This window comes from Cajanus cajan, chromosome 8 (genome assembly GCF_000230855.2).
Source record: "Cajanus cajan strain Asha chromosome 8, NIPB_CcT2T_4, whole genome shotgun sequence".
Lineage (NCBI taxonomy): Eukaryota > Viridiplantae > Streptophyta > Magnoliopsida > Fabales > Fabaceae > Cajanus > Cajanus cajan.
In genome coordinates, this window is record NC_138524.1 from 477,647 (window position 1) to 499,479 (window position 21,833).

At 28.4% G+C, this 21,833-nt stretch overlaps 2 protein-coding genes and 1 long non-coding RNA gene across 6 annotated transcripts; 1 reads left to right on the forward strand and 2 right to left on the reverse strand.

Moving 5' to 3' along the window:
• The first annotated feature begins 3,429 nt into the window (after window positions 1-3,429).
• LOC109798495 (uncharacterized) lies at window positions 3,430-15,613 on the forward strand. 4 transcript variants are annotated; one of them, XR_014428411.1, is made up of 4 exons: window positions 3,430-3,784; window positions 5,249-5,527; window positions 5,774-6,057; window positions 15,512-15,613. It is a non-coding gene; the product is annotated as an uncharacterized LOC109798495 (long non-coding RNA). The 4 variants fall into 4 exon arrangements; XR_003804168.2 differs by lacking the exon at window positions 15,512-15,613 and adding an exon at window positions 9,181-9,857; XR_003804169.2 differs by lacking the exon at window positions 15,512-15,613 and adding an exon at window positions 9,270-9,857.
• On the reverse strand, window positions 6,661-9,632 carry LOC109798494 (PHD finger protein At1g33420). The gene is made up of 5 exons (XM_020358810.3): window positions 9,308-9,632; window positions 8,806-8,932; window positions 8,499-8,714; window positions 7,803-8,408; window positions 6,661-7,703 (listed from the first exon to the last, which is right to left on the reverse strand). Exons 1-5 carry the CDS (start codon window positions 9,630-9,632, stop codon window positions 6,857-6,859), a joined length of 2,121 nt encoding a protein of 706 aa, XP_020214399.1. The 3' UTR covers window positions 6,661-6,856.
• LOC109799236 (monooxygenase 1) lies at window positions 14,996-21,493 on the reverse strand. The gene is made up of 6 exons (XM_029271421.2): window positions 20,902-21,493; window positions 20,311-20,457; window positions 17,670-17,720; window positions 17,262-17,433; window positions 16,870-17,104; window positions 14,996-15,808 (listed from the first exon to the last, which is right to left on the reverse strand). Exons 1-6 carry the CDS (start codon window positions 20,979-20,981, stop codon window positions 15,291-15,293), a joined length of 1,203 nt encoding a protein of 400 aa, XP_029127254.2. The 5' UTR covers window positions 20,982-21,493; the 3' UTR covers window positions 14,996-15,290.
• Window positions 21,494-21,833: the final 340 nt, after the last annotated feature.

Sequence of the window (21,833 nt, forward strand, 5' to 3'; positions counted from 1 at the left end):
AGGTTTTCAACCAACTTATAAATTTGTTTTACTAAACATTCCCTATATATTAGAGAATAAAATCTATATACAAATTATGTAAATGAATTTTATACCATTAAATAATTATAAATCGATCCTTATATATTAAATAATAATTGTTATGTGAGATTATTTTTAAGATTTTTTTAATGAAAAGTCTTTTTAGAAATTCTTTTAATTTTTTATTTAATTCAACTTTTATTTGTTATATTTGTTTATAAAATAAATTTTAATATTTTTAAAATAAATTACTCATATTAAAAATAATATTACATCACAATATAAAATATATTTTATATGTCTAAAAATATCTATTTATATATTTGAATATTATATTTATATGTATATATGATTTATTAGTCCATATACATTAGACACAAACGTCTTTTATGTAAAAATATTTTTAAAATTTTCTCTCTAAAAAGATGGTTTTTAGGGATTTTTCTAGTCTATTATATGTTTTTTATTTTATTTATCATATTTAATTATAAAATAAATTTTAGTAATTTGAAACCAATTAAATAAACATTTATATATTAAACATGACCAACCTTGCAAGAGTGGCACAATTGGTTATTAAGTCCATTTACTCTTAGTAGTTAGGATTGAGATCAAATTTAACTTCTCTTATATTTTGTCCTTTTATGCATGTAGATTTGTGCTCTAAATGAGATTAGTGGTCCATAATTTCATTGAAAACTCTCAAAGATATTGATGATAAGCTCTCCGTAACTCTAATAAACAAACTTAATACAAAAGTGATCGGAATATTTCTCATTTCACCATATAGATGTGGAAGACTGGACAGGAAGAATAATATTAAGGAGAAGGAAGCAAGGAAAATCTAATCTTTTTTTCATTCATTTAGCATTTGATAACTATCATATTTGTACATATTGTTGACAGTTGTTATAAGCTATATTTGTTCTGGAACGGAAAATAGACGAATTGTTTTGATCCTCGGGGCATCAAAGAAGAAACATTTGCCAGCAAAACACTTAAATCACTTAACTACATTTGTACCCCTAAACTGTTACTTTGTCACGAATTTTATTCTCAATTTTTTTCTTTTGCAGATTTTGTCTCCAAATGTGTTCAAATTGTCCATTAAATTATATATGGAATATTATATTTAATTGTATTTTTTGTGCCGAAACTTTTGTTTCGTCGAATTTTGCTCCAAATTAAACCTTCTGTCACACAATATATTTTCTAGTACTTAATCCAACGCATGTGTTACACAGGTGACAAACTGAATGTGTACTTTCAATATGAGAATCACTTGTCTTTACCATATGAACTTTACCATGCATGGCTTCTCTGTTTTGGACATGTGTTCAAAATTGGTGTGAACCCAAACCTGCCCTAGTCAATGGATCGTGTAAGGTTGTAATGTCTGAAGAAGATGGAACAAAAATGTTGCAATTTGGATGTTACAGATTACAACACAATTACGGACCGTCTGATCTTGTCGCTTACAATTCCTTAATTCATGGGCTTTGTGACTTTGGTACATGGAAAGAGGCTGCAACTCTATTGGCAACTTGTTGACATGGGGGATCATGCCAAATGCGCAAACTTTTAATAGATTTTGCAATGAGGGTATGATTTTTAGGGCTAAAAGCATAGTAGGTTTCATGCTTCATTTGGGGCTGGATCCATATCATTTCACCTATAATTCAATTATTAGTGTTCATTGTTTATAAAATCAAATTAAATACGCCATTAAAGTATTTTCACTTGATGATTCACAAGGGCTGCTTACCAGATGTCATAACTTATAATTCATTGATGTGTGGGTGGTGTAAATCTGAAAGCATAAATAAGGCTATCCATTTCTTGGGTGAAATGGTTAATAATATGGACTAATAAATCCTGATTTTACTTGGAGCACTCTTTTTTACAGAGCAACATTTCTATTCCACAACATACAAAAATAGTTCCGTAGTTTTAGCCAAGTGATTGATGAGTAACAAGTAACTGCGAAAGAATTGTTTTCTACAATGCACAAGCATGACCAACTTCCAAATCTCCAAACTCATGCCACTATATTGGATGGCCTATTAAGTGCCACTTTCAAGCCGAGGCAATATCATTGTTTAGGGAATTTGAGAAGATGAATTTCGACCTTGATATTGTAATTGACAATATTATGCTCGATGGAATGTGTAGTTTTGGAAAGCTAAGTGATGCACGAGAACTCTTTTCTTCTCAGCCTGCTAAAGGTGTGAAAATAAGTGTTGTAACTTATACTATAATGATAAATGGTCTATGTAAAGAACTATTGGATGATGCTGAAATCTGAATACTAGGGACAAATCCTTCACATTTATTGCAACTGTTATGTTCATGACAATTCTTCCTGTTCCTGTCACTGGGCCTGTTAATTTGGTCTTTGGTTTGATTTTTTATTCTCTTATATCGGCGCCTATTCTGTTTTCGATATAGTTACTTCTCGCTTAGGTTTTTAAATTAGTTGTCCTGAGACACAGAAAAACTAGCTGTGAACTTTTATTGTGGGGTTTTGAATATATCTTTGAATTTGCTCCCTTTCTCATAATTTCAGTCTTATTCTTATAAGAAATATATAATATTAATTAAATACCTATAATCACCCATCATACATAAATGTTAATAAAATATAAATTGTCTTTCGATGATTAAAATAACAATTTATTTTAAATATATTTAACTTTAATAATTCGCATCTATTTTAATTAATTTTAAATTGTTCTAAACACTTTTTGTAAGCTTTAAATATCTTAACATTAATATGTCGTTATAATATAATTATAAAATAATTGAATTGTTGTATAATTTCAAAATTACAGACAACATTTTAATTTAACATAAATTATATTTTTTTTAAAGTTTTTTAAGACTTAATTTTCATCTTTGTAAAATAACAAATTTTTATTCTGTAACAATTTTTCTTTACTTTTTATCTTTTTAAAATTTAAAATAATTATTTTTAATCATCAATATTATGTAATCATTTTACACTACTACTTGTTTGTTTATTAAAATGTCAAATGATCATTGCAAATGTTACTTAAAACTATTAATGATATGCATGTGATATTTTTTTAAAAAAATATTATAAGTTATGAAAATCAATATTATTCATATACTTTAAAATCATCTTTGAAATAAAAAATAATTTTAAATTATAGAGAGATAAAAAAAAATTAAAAATTATAAAAACTAAAATTAAAAATTACTTAATTTAAAATAATAAAAAGTAATTTATAAAGATTAAAACTAATATTTACAAATTTTAAGAGGATAAAAATAAAATTAAAAAAATTAGAAGAAGGACGAAAATTATAACTCACTCGTACGGTCATTAAGGATATATTTAAGTTGTGCACCGTAAATCTAAACCATTCATGTTATCCAATGGCCGGGAAAACTCTCCCACCGTGTTTCTTTAACTAGTAATAGGTTAAAGATAAGAAGTCTTCTCTCTGAATCAAGAACATTATGTATTTGTTTTCCTATTATTCCCTCTTGGTTAAATCTAGTATGAACTTGTGCAGCCCTACCCTAAACATTGGGATTAGGGCTTTTAGTGGCGTAACTGAAATAGAAAGCATGAGCTAAAGCCTGTACCCATTGATTCTTATTGGAAGCATGTTACTCAACGAATTCAAACGAGAGTTTCGTTGGAGGGATCAACATCTGTCTTCTCTCTCATCGATCTGCATTACATGCCATCAATTTCAATGCGATGCCTTGTGCGGCCTTCTCTCACTCACCACATGTATATTTCAATTCTTGTTACAATTCTAATTCTAACATTTACCAGATCCTTCATTGGTACATTATTCAACAAATTCTGCTTCGATTAATTTGCTTCGTTTATATTTAGATCTATATCTCTTCACCGCAGCATCATTCCCTGCATTTAGTGCTCGCGGTTCTTGACTGATACTGATACAGCAATGCTTTATTAATCGGTCTCTAGACTCTCTCTACTCAAGAAAGCATGCTCTACACGCTTGATTTGTGAAATTCATATTTAATATTGTCTTATTTGATTTTCTTTGTAGTCGAAAAGGATAGTAACTTATTCTCTTCTGTTAAGTTGGCAATCTTGCAAACAAATCTCAAGAGTTTCGTTGCAAGAATACTTGGAAAAGCCATTCTTAGCTGATTGCTTTGTGGTTTCTTATTGTTTTTTTGGGATGCTTATGTTGAACATATTTGCTCTTTGATGCATATCTCAGTGCTTAATGTAAAATATTTCATTAGATTCATTGCATCAATTTTACTTTACCCTTCCAATCCTGAAAGTTATGGGAATGGAGAGCAGGAATTGTTCTTGACAACAGAAAGCGGAGCTACATCCACTACATATTACATAATTTCATATGTTATTGATATGCTTATAAGTTTTGAGTGATGTCGTCTTGGCTATTGATTTAGGGGAAAACAAGTTGTATTAAATACAATAAGGCGTTTTCTGCGCTGTTTCATGTCATTGGCTGTACTTTGTTGTTTTTTGTAACGCTAACTGTTCTTCGACATATAAAATCCAAATAACATTTTTAGATGACTACTGTAGAACCTAATGGCTTTTTGTAATTGAATTTATATAGCTGTTTTTAGCAAAGTTGTTGTGGTAAATAGAGTCACTGTCAAAGCTGATATTGGCTGTCTAATTCATGTTTTGAACCTACGATCAGTTACTTTATTTCATCGGAAGGGAAAGATATCTGCTTCCTGTTCACCATGGTTGATTATTTCCTGTTTTATTCAAACATGTGTCTACTCATGTGTTATATCTACAAGGTTTAGAGAAAAGAAAATGATTAGATCGTTCTCCTTGACATCTGCTTACCTGAAGATGCAGAGATTCATAATAAAATCTCAGGGAAAATATGCTTGTTTTAAACCTTTTTCAAGCCTAATTATTTGGACATGCTAACATTTCTTTGTAATGAAGCTTGATTGCTGCTATTAATCATCACGATATATGTGTTTGTACTGAGTGATTACATTGGATAGGCCTTGGCTTAGACTGAGTTACGAAAATATTCTTCCATTATCTGTAGAACTGTCATACAAGTTCTCGATATAATACTCTTGTATGACCTTTTCACTCTCGAATATATTATTTTAATGCAGCAAATAAATCATGAATGGATCATGGTATCTTTTTTTGTTAATTTGGGATGTTGGAGATAATTTCTTATTAGAAACCCTTTTGGTGTGTCATCTTCAGGCCAATCCTCCCCCATTGCATTCTAACCTCAAATGCATCAAGTACAAAACCCATGGAAGCTAAACTCATCTCAGAAACTCCATGTTATTGCACAAATCTTGCGTTAGCAATAGCATTTATAGTTGACTTAAATGCTACATCCCTTTCCTTGGATGAAATCAAATATGAGAGAATGCAAGCAGTAGCTGAATTTTCAGCAAAGTAACACAACGAACAACGAAGGTGGGGGAGGCGAGTGCACTCCATGAAAGAAAATGTATGACAAACTTGAAACGGAAGGTTAGTTTGACTTTTCTCTGGAGCATTGGTCAAGAGATTCTCTCGTGTGAAAAAAAAAAAAAACAAACTGGAAACTCTCACGTATGAAGATTTCACCATTATTTTTCCAAAAAATTCCACTTTACAATAGAAATATATTTAAAAAAATTATTGAAGAGGTAGGATTTCATAGAATGAACATTCCCAAAGTATTGCTTGTTTGATCTACTACATGCTTTCCAGCCCTTGTAACTACTGTTTCTCTAGGTGTGCCACTTGAATCAAATTGCTTCCCATATCTGGATAGACAAGAACCGACAGTTGCCAAAGACGTGGACAGATGAAGTCTGTACAAATGCTCACTCGCACAAGCCTGGGTGAATCGGCTGCCTATAAAATTAAGAGGGCCACCCGTCATCATCAAATCAAAGTAACAGAAAATCTGCATGTTCAGTAGCGCCATTGAATTAAACAAAGTACCGATGAACAACCGACCACACCTAGATGAATGGTGTGAAATTGATCGTAGTATCATCTTAGAAGCAACTCAAGTAAGTAGGCTACCTAATTCTTCAATTTATTTGTGTAAATATTTGGACTTGTAAAATTCGTATCACTTTGCTATTGTTTCAGTTTAGTTTACAAGAATTTGATCAAGTTAACATAACTTGCATGCATTTGAAAACTAACCCTTTCTTTGGGTAGATAAAAGAGAAAAATAGAATAGAGAAAAGAAAATGAATAGAAAATAGATAATAATAATAATAATAATAAGTATTTAAATTGAAAAAAGTAAAAGTTGAAAGAAAAAAAAAATAGTCAATAACTTATTTGGTTTGATAGAAAAGTAAAAAAGAAAGAAAATAAAATTTCTTTTAAAGATATTTATCCTTAGTATTTGTATGTATAATATAATATTTTATAAAAGTGAAAAATAATATACCAAAAATAAATATGTTTTTAAATTATACATATATACTAAATAATATTTCTTCTATTTTTTTCTTTTAGATTTTCTTTTAAATTACATTTGAAGGTTATTTTTGTAGTTTTAGCATAATCGTCTCACTTTGTCAATTTTCCTTTCATGGAAGAGGCGATTTATTGTTTAGTTTCATTTCACTTGATGTTGCTTTCAATAATTGCAAGATAAATCGAAACAAAGCTGTCATTGTTGATTCATATTTTGGTTGAGCTCGATAAAAACCAAAGCAGTACTGACAAAAGAGCCCAAGCTCTCAAAAAACAGAGGCTTTCGAACAATCGCCTTTTTTTGCCCCGTTTGCTATTACATAAAATCCTAGCGAAAGGCAACTAAAAACTATACAGAAACATACAAAAGCTATACACTCAACGTACACCAAAATTCACAGCTATGTTACATGATACTGTTGCACAGTCCTTTGTTACTGCCTCGTCTCTGCAATATGTGTTCAATATACAGGTTTCTTTTGTTTCCTCACCAGATACTGGTAACTTTTTAGTCTCCTCACGGAACAAGTTGACACATCTCATACACACAAACTTAGAAGGCATGCCATCTGGATTATCAATTCCAGCGCATCTGGTATGCTGCCAAACGCCACAGGTATCGCATGCCAACATTTTCTCTCCATCGTCATCCTTGGCCCCACATGTGCAATCAACCTTCCACACCTCAGTTCCCCGTTCCATTCGGAATCGACTTAGCCCATGTTTTGCAGGGCATTTACCTTGAATTTGGATTGATCCACTTGTACCGAGCAAGAACTTTACGGTGAGCGAATCATTGATAGCCCCATATCCTAGGAGGTCCTCAGCTTGAAACCTCTTATACATTGCATACACCTCTTGAAAAGCACTAGTCGCCTCACTCTTGAGGTCACCAACGGTAGCGTTCAAAGGCAATACAATTAGCTCCGGTGGTGGGGATGGATCATCCTTAGGCTGATCAGAAAGTTCCACATGACACCACAGCCTAATGACTGAAGGCAGTTCAACGGCCATTTCATATGGCTTGTAATCCTTCATAAACTGCTTGCAGTCAAGGAGCTTCCTGGCCGAATCAGCCACCCTTTTCCTCATAATCTTTGGTCTGTAGTACACCATTTTTTCAGGGTGAATAATTGAATCAAATAAGAACGTCAAATCAGAGGTCATTTGTTCTTCTGTCGGATAGCTTAAATTTGCTCTTAATCCATTTCTGGGGGGTTCCAAACTGTTATCAAGGATATATATAACACAAGCGTTAATATATAAAAGTGTTAGTTACAGTAGTATTAGAAGCAATTGGCAAATGCCACATCTCCAGTCTTACCTGAATTCAATGGCACTGGAAATGGGATTGCATCGTGAACAGACTACCATTCCATTGGCAGCTAATTTCCCCGGCAAGTGCTTAAAACAATAGTCCAGAAGCTCTGGAGATGAAACACCCCGGCTTACTGCACCCTTGAGAGCACGCCGTGTCACCCATTTGGCCTCAGTATAGGCACCCGACGCAAGCAATACCTTGATCAGAGCATGTTGCACCTCTTCAACATCATTTCCCGTCCAAGCACACAACAAATTACTGGTGCAAGATGTCCTCGTGGATGTGGGCTTACGACATTCATGAATCAACGTCAGCAAAAAGGAAAAGAGATCTTTAATCGTTACAAGTTCAGTTTCTGCCAAAGAATGGTAAAGGGAAATGACACACTCCAGGCGGGTTCGTGGTCCCCGACCATGGAATGAAAAGGAGGACAAGGGCATGCTTGACAGGGTATTCACTGCATTCTTGTACGCATCTTGGGTAAGTGCATAGCTGCCAGATCCAAATTCATAACCCCAATTGCCATACCAGGAATGTCCGTTTGTAACTGCATGAAGCAATCGGTATTCCAGCCCAAATTTCTTGGACAAATCCATCACGCTAACCTTCCTACTCAATTATATAACACAATTAGCTTAAAAAAAAAACGGGGTCAAACTCATCCTGATGCAGAATGAGAGAGAGTTGAGTAATTCAGACCTAACAGAAATTGCAGCACACAGCCTATCCCAGAAATCCATGATATCAGATCCGGAGAGAAGCTTGGAGCCGCCTTCGCGTCCATTAAGAGTAAGCAGGTGACCATAACCATTGGAATGGACAACACCGTGCAGAAGATGCGTGTTATCTTCAATCTGAAGATACACCCAGTCCTCAAGGTCATCAACGGTGATGGCAAAGGTACAGGATCTACACCTGCTAACCCAAACAACTAAGTACTTTTGCATTCAAAAATCGATACGGGTAAAAGTTTCAATTGAAAAATTAAAAGAGCCGAATCCCATACCTTGTTTCAGATAATTGGACAAGATTTCCACATCGTGAACAAGGTCTTTGATATGCTTCAACGGCGTTACTTGCTGCCCTTATTATGAAATGGTATCGCTTTCTACACACCGGATGTCCACTCCAACCTTTGTTTTATTCCAACAAAAGGTCAACATTAGAACACAACCATGTATCCCACCAAAGATCACATAAAAATCTATTCACATGTTTTTTTTATATTGTCTATTTCACATGCTTAATATCCACCTCTTTTTCAGACTCACTTATATTAATATTAGTATTTATTATTTATTATTATTATGATAATAAGTAATAATATATATATATATATATATATATATAAAAGGTAAAATACACTGTTGTTTTTATGCAGGCAAAAAAAAAAGGAGAAGATATTATAGTAAAGGTATTTGTTTAATTTTTATCCTTAACAATATGATTTATTTATTTATTTTATTTAAGTTAATTAGAATGGCATTGAGTGACAAATTGGGGCTCACCAACGACTCGGCACTGGTCACAGTAGACCGAAGTACGTGAACGTGTAACATCTTCTTCAACAATATCGAGAGTAACCATGGCAGGCGATAGATCAGGTCCTTCGACCAGGTCTCCAACACGGAACAAGATCTGCCATGTCATAAGAGACGGAAATAGTGAGGGGGGGAAAGTGATGCGTGCGTTGTCAGAGAGGAAACGCTGAACGCAGTTCCGGAAGGGCTCGCAGGAGGAAGCGTCCGCGGCTGCCGGAAAAGTGAGAAAATCGTAGAGATCGGCTGTGACCCTCCTCTTCATCCTCTTGGAGGGTCTCTCGTTGACCACCATGGTCTGTTCTACGGGTTTGGGAGAATAGATCTTATCTGGAGATGGAGAAGTGAGTGTGTAGGACAAAGTATAAGAGGAGACGACGGCGTTTGCCTTGTGTTGTGATTTTGGGGATGGAGTAGAAGGCGCTAGTTGCTAGGGTTTCTTTCTAGGTTTGTTTTTGCATATATCCACTTTTTTGAGGGCATCATTGTCATTTTCCTTTAGTCATGGCGGTTCACTTTCCCTCTCAGGTCTCAACTGCCTTTTTTATTCTACACCTTTTTCATTAATTTCTTTTTACTCTATTTCAACAAAATCAGTCTTTATTTTCTAAAATTAATATTTATAATAAATAAAATTGTATAAATTATATTTTAAGCTAATAATAAATAAATAAAATTATAATCTAAAGTTATTTTAAATAAATGGATAAAAAATTAAAAAATTAAATTAAATATACAGATAAAAGGGAATAGTTTACTATGATTAAAAATATTTTTTATCCATTACAAATCGGTCTCTATCCGTTTCCATAAATAATAGTTTTACATTGGAAAAACAAAATATCTAATAATATTAAATAAATAAAATTGTAATATAATAAAATTATATATATATATATATTCTCTAAATTTGTCTATGCATGTCCTCGTCAAAAAAATTGAATTCAAGAATCAAAGTTTTATTAAAATATTAATTAATTTTTTTAAAAAATTTGATTATCTATCGAATATATCAAATCTTATTAGTAGTGGAGTGAGAAATTTATGGTTATAATAAAGTGACAAAATCATGTCCAATAATGCAATAAGTATATGTTTAAATAAATATAAAGATTTTTATTTTATTAATTAATTAAGAATTGAGTTAAGTAATATGATTATTAAAATATTTATTTTAAAATTTAATAAATTTATCTATACCTGTATATAAAGCAGATATATAAGTTTGTAACAATTTTTTATCTTCATATTTTTTAATTAATAACAAAAAGTAATAATAATCATTCGTAATCACTCAAATTTTCAAATTTTAAATTATTTATTTTATTTTATTTTTTCATGATATTAACATAAATATCTATAAGTTTGGTCAAAAATACTTATTTTATTACTTAATATTAATTATTTTTTATAAAGGATCCCTTTAATTTCACATGTACATTTATGTCTCCTTAATATATATATATATATATATATATATATATATATATATATATATATATATTCATTCATTATTAAGGGTGTTCATAGATCGGGTTGATTCAAGTTTATGTATAAATTTAATTCAAATTAATTAAATTTAATTAGTTTAGATTAGTTGGAATTTCATAATTTTTTTGTTTAACATAAATCGAATCAATTTGATGTTGGTTTGATTTGGATCATTAAATATTCAATAAATTTTTTTAAAAATGATTTTTTTTTCAAAGTAAATAGATTTTTTAACATTTACTTAATTGATATATTATCAAAATTCAACTAAATCGATAGATTTGCAATATAGTCACAATTTTTTTTAATCTACTTTCAAATTTCAAATGCATTACAGTATATGAAAATGAAACTCAATATAGATTTTCTTGATTTGTTTAAGTGTTTGAAAAAAGGAATAAAAAATGCACATGTTATAACACAAAAACATCTTCAAAATAATATATACATATTAATTGTTGACTAAATAAAAAATAATAATATATAATTTTATTGATTTGATTCGAGTTTATTCATATTTTAAATGTGTAAAATCTGGGTTTAATTGATTTGATTTAGTTCAGATTGTTCGAATCGTTAGATTAATCTTATGAACAATCTTACCCACCATCATATCTCTTAAGAGTAAAATAAAGGAAAAAATATATAAAATAAAATTAATTATTCACTCTATTAGTAATAACTACCTCTTATTTTGTAACTACCTTAGGTCTCCAAATTTGTTTTAGATTATTTTGTTTTTTTAATTATATATTATATCACTTGATCTACATTTTGTAAACTCTATTATTTTATTTTTTTATGATATTTTTAAATAAAATACATAGAGTCACAAAGTGTCCCATCCAATTAATTATATAGAATTTTTATCATTTACTCTTATATTATTATTTAAAAATTAAAACTCACATTCTCTTTACTCTCTCAATGAAGTATTCCAAATATTTTATTTGCTCTTGTGCGAGACTTTTGTTTTTCATAACTAAAAATGAAAATTAGTCCAGCCTTAAATAGGGCTTATGACCTGGCTTACCTTAACCTGTTTAATAAAATTTTTAAGTTTAAACTCTTAAAAAAATATATTTATATAAAAAGGCCAGACTTAAATTTATACAAAAGTTAGTTAAGTTTGGTAGATCAATCTATTTATTTATATAATATATATATACACATATATTATTAAAAATATAAATAAACAAATAAATTTATAAAAGAAATAATAATATTTAAAATATTTTTCTATACAATTATTTTTTCTTTCATTATAGATTTATAAACTTATGATCTGTGCATGAATGTATATCGACATGTATGATTACATATTATTTTTTTTCAATAAAAAATGATTCACTTTTTCTCATATTTTTCCTTTAAAATTTAAATTTTAATAATATTGAGTAAACTATATTTTAAAAATTATTTTTTTAATTTTAAAAAATTAAATTTACTGATTTAATTAACATTAGTAATTTAAATAGACTGTTAAATAAATTATTAGGTAAAATCAAACTTATAAAAAAAAACCTATGATAAGTAATAAGTCAGATTTAAACTTTAATTTTGTAGAACAGACCTAACTTATATATCCAAGGTCTGGTCCAATCTATTCTTATCCCTATTGTTAACTACCTTTTAATTAGTAAAAAAAATACATCTCTCAATTATCTTTGACGATTACTTCATTTTTATTTAAATATTTGATTTTTATTATTTATCTATTTATTTTAATTTTAAAAAACTTTATATTATAATATAAATTAGTCATTGTTAAATATAATTCTATATTTAAAAATATTTAATATTATAATTTGTATGATTAAAATTAACTATATACAATATTATAAAATAATAATTAATTAGTTTAATTTTTTTGAAAAATAACTCAGAATTATTTCTTAAAAAATGAAAAAATAATTTATTTTTTTTGAAATCTAGATAAATATATCATTATTTTATTAAAAATCACAAATTCTGACAAAAACAGTTCAATATAAAAACTTATTACCAATAACTAATTTAAATTAAATTGTAAATATTGTGTCTGTAGTATGAAGTTGGATAAGAGAAGTATTTGAATTTGACAAGTATATCTATAAATATATTTATTTATTGATGGAAGGTGGGTATACACGTGTCTTGAATAAAATAAAAAATAATTTATCACAACTCCCAAGAAGTATGATGTGACTAGTCGAAAGGCGGTTGTCTTTGCGTTTTAGTTTTTATAGTTTCAACTTTCAGTGGCGCCTCTCAACAATTTAACAATTTTTTGAATTTTTATTTTCGCACTAAAATCCTTCTACTTTTTTTAGTTCTATACTCAAAAACTTAAATATAGTTTTTTTAAAGTATTTTAGAACTATTTTTTAATTAAAACTAATATTTTATATAATTAAGATTTATAATAAATAAATAATTTAATTTATAAACTATATTATATTTTAAACAAATATTTTTTACTGTATAAATTATATTTTATAGTCATGATAAATAATTTTGAATTTAATATAAAATTCTCACCGATAAATATTATGAACAAAGATGCTTTAAAAATCATTCTGCGATTAAAGTGTTTTTATTTATTTATTTTTTCTTCTTTTGAGAATGTTTTAATGATTATTTTTTATTCTTTTATATCTTTTAATTTATAAGTTTCTATTTTTAAAATAAAATTAATTTTATACCATAATATAAATTATTTATTATAAATTTAAGATATAATTTATATGATTAAAATATTTGTTATTTAAAATTTAATTATAATATAATTTATATATTTAAAATTATTTATTTTATATAAATTTTAGTCACATAAAATTATTTTTTCATATATATTGTGCGAGATTAGACTTATTTTTAAATTAAAATAAATAACTAATTAAGAAAATTCACATAAGAATAATAATTTTGAGATGATCGAAAGGAGATTTTTGACTAATTTTTAATTGAAAGAGTAAAAATTATACTAACATATTAAAAAATTGTATTAATAATCTGCGTTCTTTATTACAAGACTCTTAAAAAACACCTCAAACTTTATAATCAGAAGAAATGATAAGGTAATAACAAAATTCGTAATTTAATTTTAGTTATCTTTCAATATTTGATACATTTGCAAGAGGGATAAAAGGTTTTAAATTTTTTTTTAATATCTTTATTTGTGTTTTTAAATTTAAAATTATATATATTTTTTAAATTCATCACTTTCTCTTGCAAGAGTTACATCTCCTCTCTCCTCTATACATGATAAATGAATTACTGTCTATAAGTTCATAAGGATGTATAACTAATTAGAATAATAATGGTTATATTTATTCAATTTATTATGTCTTATATATCATTCATTAACTTCTTGTAGATATATACCAATAAAATATGACATATATACACTTAGGAATCGAAGTCCAGAGATGTTTGATTTAACTTAACTTCTATTTATAAAAATATATTTAGAAAAGTTGTGTAAATTAAGTTATTTAATAATAAATATTAATATAATTGATTGTTAATTTGGACGAATTTTTGTTTATATGTATTTGGTTGAAAAATGATTTAAAAATATATAATGTTGTTTAGACTTTAGATACAAAGAAAAACTAGCTTCTATGTTGTAAATTAGTTTTAGGAAGAAAACAAATAGTTTAAAAGAATCATAAATTTCATATTCCATATTCATAAAAATAGTTTATTTTTCAGAAGAAAAAATATATGTTTACAAATTTCAGTTATTATCTTATACGTATAGTTTTTTTTTTAAATAGTTTGTTTTCCTTCTAAAATCAACTTAAATGACGAGAATCTAATTAGGTAGATAAAATATATAAAGCTTTTGCACATTAATAACAATAGATTATCAAAAAGAAAACGCAATAAATAAATAATAATAACATGTAGATTTAGAGTGAATTTGGAAAGGTAAAAAAAAGTATATTATTTCAATAATTTTATATATATATATATATATATATATATATATATATATATGATTGTTATTGTAATCGATATAATCAAAACCAAATTTTGTTTGAATAAGTTTGATAAAAAATGATTTTGAAATATTTAATTTTGTTTAGATAAAAAATCATAGGAAAAATTATTAAAAAATAATCATAAACTCATTTTTCAACTTCATATAAACATCTTATTTATAAAAAAAACGACTTACAAATTTAAGCTGATGTCATAAAATATATAATAAAAAAATTATAACTGTTTTGGGTTGGGTGAAAGACAAATCTGAGGGGAAAAAGTCAAGTGCATAAAATATTTCAGTATTTATATATACAAATGAATATAAATCATCGTAGTTTTTATTGGGTTATTGGCATCTAATAACTAATTTCCCCATAAATTGATTATTGTTCGTTTAAGAGTAAAGTGTAACCTTCCAATGAAGTAATCAAGAATGCTATGTGCGTAAGATTATTTGAAATCACAAATATTTAAACCTTGTTCTTCTTAATCATAGATTTCCACAATGATAGTGAGTATGCCAGTTAGGGTCTGTAAAAAAAACGGACACGATTGCATGGATAATAAATCTCACTATGGATGATTTTGTGTCAAGCTTCTTCCCAATAAGAAATGAATGCAAAGAGAGCCAAAAGAGTCTCCTTCTCCTTTCTTTCACATATTCATCAAATGCTTCCTTTGCAACTCTAACGTTAATTTCCTTTTTCTTAGTATTGTGCATCTTTTGTGACAAGCATTTAGCAATAACAATGGCATCTTCAATGGAGGCTGAGCCACCCTGTGCAATGAATGGCCCCATCGCATGCATTGCGTCACCAGCAATTGTTACTGTTCCATCCCTCAAGTTGTTAAAGACCAATTCCCACGGTGCTCTATACTTCAACTCAGTGAGGTGCAAGTCACTCAACTTGCAATTTCGTATCATGTCCACTACCTCTTCTGGGAAACCTTTCATTGATTCCATTAATGATTGTCTAATAAGAATCGGGTCTTTCCAATTTGTTGCATCTGCTTTCAATTTGTAGGTTGAAACATTAACATATAAGGTAAAACAAGAAACACCACAGATGAATTATTAGATAATTTAAAATTATCATGTCTCATCTAAACTAATTTTCATATAATATCTAACTAAAATTCTTGAATGTGTTTTATAAAATATTGACAAAAATCATTTACATGGAATGATTCAAAATTACTTGATTATACCTAGACTCCTAAATTTATGAATTGAATATCTAAATCATTAGTACAAATTAAATTAGGTAAATTTTTTAAGAATTTATGTATCTCAGTTATATAAAATCAACTAATAAGATAAAGATTATCTTGATTTGTATATTTCAATTTGATTATATTATCCAAGATATGAAATTTATAATACACTCTCTCACACAAAAAATTAGACAACTCAAACATGAAAATATAAATTCTGATACTGTCTTAAAAATATAAATTTGAGTTTACTTCAATATTATAAAATTAATTTGCAAGATATAAGAATTATATATATATATATATATATATATATATATATGAGGAGGGTTCAAACGACACCGGTGTAACTTTTACTAAGTGTTACACCGCTCAATAACTTTATATTAAATGTGAATTTTGAAAATCCAATCGTTAGATTGAAAATTCATATCTCTTAGATCATATATATCAAATTTTATATTAATCTAAGATGATTTGATATTTCATTCTCGTAACACAAAATTGACGTAATATATACATTTCAAAATATACTAAAATATGAACACTTTGATTACCTTCAAGTTGTTGTTCGATTTTAACAAAATTTGATATATATGATCTAAGAGATATGAACTTTCAATCTAACGGTTGGATTTTCAAAATTCACATTTAATATAAAGTTATTAAGCGGTGTAATACTTAGTAAAAGTTACACTGGTGTCATTTGAACCCTGCTCTCTCTCTCTCTCTCTCTATATATATATATATATATATATATTCTAAGTTATCCACAAAATTAATCAATGTGTAATCTAAACAAATTAGTTAGTTTTAATTAAAAGAGAGATGGTGATAAGAGTGGCACTAGTGACCTTGAGGAGTCCTAAGCCTTGTGACAAACCAATAAACAAGTTTGTCAGATATTGGCAACCTTCCGAGCTGGACTTGAGCTTTGTTTATCACAGCAAACTCACTGCCATATTGGTGACCATTTGGATAATTTGTGAAGCCTCGTGCAACACATGTTGAGAAGATCAAGAGCTTGGTTCGGTGTAACCCAAACATACTTGCAATAATAGAGTTCACGCCATCACATCCAATCACAACCTGATATCAGTACAAACATGCATGCACAAGGGTAATTACAGTACTGCATTAATTTACTATTTATTTATTCTAACTTAACAAGTCAAACATTATTTTTCCTTAAAACTCACACGTACTATAAGAAATTAATGTAGAAAAAATACACATCTATATATACCTTAGCTTGAAGGATACTTCCATTGCTAAGCATAAGTTGTGGATAATGTGTTAAAGGATCTATTTCAATGGAAAGAACTTGACAATTGGTACGTACAGTCCCTATTGGTAAATTATCAGCCATGGCTTTGATCAGATCAGTACGCTTTAGGCAGCGAATTTCCTGACTAACCCTGCTTATTGACAAGATTGGGTTAACCGGCCATCAACTTATTTGGATACAAATTATAAATATTTTTAAGAGTATTTTTATAGAAGATACAAAGTATTTTTAAATAGAAAATTTTTTAATAACAATTTTAAATTTGTATCCAAACATGTTAACTCTATGACATGTTATGTTCACACAATTTCTACTAGCATTGATATTATTTTTTTATCGGTTGTTGAAAAGTACTATGTAACTGACCCAAATGAAAATTCCAATGGTGCAGTCTCGTTAAGAGATATGAATCTTCCCCTGAAAATGAACATTTTGTTAACTTATCAGATAACTATGGTTGATATTTATAAGTCATAAAAAATATATTTTTCATTTTTATATAATTTTAATCTGAGATATGAAAATTATTTTTTAAAATATATATTTTGTACACTTGTACGAGACATTCACATTTTTTTCATATATTTTTTAGGCTAAATACCTATTTTGGTCCCTTATAATAATTGTTTGTTTCAATTTAGTCCCATTTTTATTTTCGGTTTCAATTTGGTCCCAAACTAATTATTTGGTTTCAATTAGGTCCCTAATAAATTAATTGGTTTCAATGTGGGACTTCCGTCCAAATTTCTTTAACGGTGTTAACTGTTGGCCACGTGGATGCCACATAGATGCATAGGTGGATGACACGTGGATGTCAATTTTTTTGAAAATACCTGGAACCAGAACGGCCCGTTCTGAAACCAGAACGGGTCGTTCTGGATGCACTCTTGGTGTGTTAATTTTGCATTTGAAACGGGCCGTTCCAGATGCAAAATTAACACACCAAGAGTATAGCAGAACGGGCCGTTCTGGATTCAGAACGGCCCGTTCCAAAACTGAGAATAGAATATTATTTATTAATTTTATTAAAAAATATAATAATTTTAAAAAATATTTTTTTATTGTAAAAATTTTAAAATTACTTATTTTTATAAAATACAATCATCTTATAAATAGAGTAATATTTTTTTCTTTTTCTCTTTCTATCTGAATAAATATTTAAGTGTCACTTTATAATTTTTTGTAACTTATTTAAAATTAGAGAAATAAAATGATAAAAATTAATAAGATAGACATAATAAAATTATTAATTTTTTTTTTTTAGTATCCTCTAAATTTTTACATTCATTTAAAACAAAAATATTTTGTATGTTAGTTTGAATTAATTTAACGAAATATCATATGATTTTTAATTTTTTAAATTTTTTTATAAATTTGATCTATGAAAAACTTTTTAATTTAACAATTAAATTCTTAAAATTTTGATATAGAACATTAATTATTAGATAAAATAAATCTATCAAGACTTATTATTGAAGTAAGTAAATTTTTTCTTCATTAAAAATGAAGATAATTTTACCACAAAATAAAAAACAATTAAACAATAAAATAAAATATAAAAAAAATATTAATATATTTATTATATTAGATATAACAACATAATTAAAATATAATTAATAATATATATTTTATAAAATTATTAATATTTTATATATAAAAAAAAGAATGAAAAAAATTTTAGTGGGGGCAAGTGCCCTCACTATGATTAACTTAGATCTGTCCCCGCATATGGTTGTGTGGTGAAATGTTAGTCCTGTGTATCTTCTCCTTTTACTTCAGGTTCTACCTCTTCAAGAACAGGTTGTTGTTGGGGTACATCGTTAATGACTTCAAGGAAAAATACCATGTCATTTCATCATTTACTGGTTTCAATTAGGTCCCTAATAAATTAATTAGTTTCAATGTGGGACTTCTGTCCAAATTTCTTTAACGGTGTTAATTGTTGGCCACGTGGATGCCACGTAGATGACACGTGGATGCCAATTTTTTTGAAAATACTTGGAACCAAAACGACCCGTTCTGGTTGCACTTTTAGTATGTTAATTTTGCAACTGGAACGGGTCGTTCCGGATGCAAAATTAACACATCAAAAGTTTAACCAGAACGGCCCGTTTTGAAACCAGAACGGGTCATTCTGGTTCCAGTTATTTTAAAAAAAAATTGTCATCCACGTGGCATCCACCTATGCATCTACGTGGCATCCACGTGGTGAACAGTTAACTCCGTTTAAATAATTTGGACGGAAGTCCCACATTAAAACTAATTAATTTATTAGGGACCAAATTGAAACAAAAAATAAAAGTGGGAATAAATTGAAACAAACAATTATTATAAGGACGAAAATAGGTTTTAACCCTATTTTTTAATTTCCAACTGAATCATAAATTGTAATGCAACATCCGATTCTTTATTTTAGATTAGGGTACAGTTGAGAAAATATATTAATTGGATCTTATATTTCTAAAACATTAATAATTTTGAAATAAAAATAAGAGTGAAAACATGCATCAATAAATATGAAAGGAAAAAATGGGAATGCTTCTTGTACTACACTTTTGGTGTGAACAAGGATAACTCCCGCCCATATATAGTTAAAAATTAATTCTTTTGAAATGTATATGTGAAAATAACAAAGTGAATTTTGTCCTTTTTTAATAAAGCTTTTGTATACATAAAATTAGAATTAATTTTTTATTGAATAAGTGTTTATCATGCGAGCATTTATGTATGTAAATGTTGTTTTTACAATTGAAGAGAAGTATAGATTATATTATTAACAAAATGAAATTTAGTTGCATTCTTAAATGTTTTTAGCATTATTTTCTAATAAAATTAAAGGTTTGTCTGAATAATTTTTGTAAAAAAAGTTTGTATTGAAGATCAAACAAAATTATTAAGAAAAAAGCTTTAATTTAGAAGAAAGAATAACATTAAAAAAAAAAACAGAAATTTGATGTTCTCTAAAATACGTTAGGGTGGAAGATGGAAATGAAGATGGTTAGGTTACCCTAGTATTCGAATAGCACTTTCTCTAAGTGTTGAGCCAATGCCAATCAAATCAAGTGCACGCCAGCCATTTGCCTGTACTATTATAGCTGCTCCTGTTGCTCGCAAACTCTCTGATCTTTCTAACACCAAGCTTTTTATTCTCTTCCTGCAAGTATGCAAATGGAATCAAATAATCATAAATATTAAGATTAAGTGGTGATTTTAATAAAGTATCATCAAGTGTTTGGTGCCACAATTTTAAATTATGAATTAACAAAACAAGCCAAATAGTGTGGATCTTCCATTTCAGAAGATGAATAGGTGAAAAAGGTAGCACTGGAAATATTAAAGAGTATTAGCTTCATGTCTTTATTAGTTTCTTAATTTTCGTTTTATTTAATTTCTGCGATGGAAGTGGCAAAAGAAGAGAAAAGAAAATAACAAAATGGTGAAACAGCGATGTTTGATATATGTCACTTGATCGGCGTAGATATTACAGAATTTAAAATCATCTAAAATCCATTACATGTAATATAAATTGTTGAATAGGAGAATTACGCGATTTGAATCGGAAAATGATGAAAGCATAAAGAAGATTGCGTAATGAAACCTGTGAAGGGCAAGGGCAGTTGCAAGGCCACATATACCACCTCCCACGATCACAATGTCGGCATCAAAAGTTAAATCCATCTTCTTCACATTGATTTTCAACAAAGTTTTGTTTATTTCTTCTACTTACTTTTATACCATCTATCAAATCTCAATTTCACATCAATTGTCTCACACACCTATATGTATATTACCAAGATTAATTTTTGGGGTTAATTCCTTTAATTAATATCAACAACCCACAATTTACTTTGCATGATCTTGCGTAAATGAAACAATAAAACAATAATTTCTTAATCCATCAATATTTTTATTTTTTTTACTCGTTAGAATATATTTTACATAAAAGTTTAATGTTAATATATTACTATTATAAAAATAACAATTTTAAATTTTCTTTTAATACTTTTTTTTATATCTAAAACTTCACTTGAAAATTAAAATTAATGATAATTTTAAACATCATTTTTTTCTTAATTTCCACGATCAAAGTTAAGCGTGATTTATAAATATTTTTATTTTTATTTTTATTAATTATGATGTCTTTTTATTAGCAAAATGACGATGGTTCGAGTTTCAAAGTCGACAATAATTTAGACGTTGGTCACTATAATATTTAAGAACAATTTTGTTACGATATATATTATACTGTATGGTGACCGACCAACCCGACCAGTCTGAACACCCGAGATCGACACCAGACACCCGAACCCGCGGACGCTTAGGCCTTGTTCCGAAACCGCCGACAACTCATAACTTGAGCGTAATAGGTCGGTATGCTCGGTCGAACTCCGCACCTACGTCAGGATAATTACAGAGATTAATTAACATAATGGATCGGATTAGCCCCCTAATTTTCCGGGGCCCAACCCCTAATCACGACCCAATAAGAACCACTATAAATAGGACCCTAACGAGGTATGTAAAAACCAA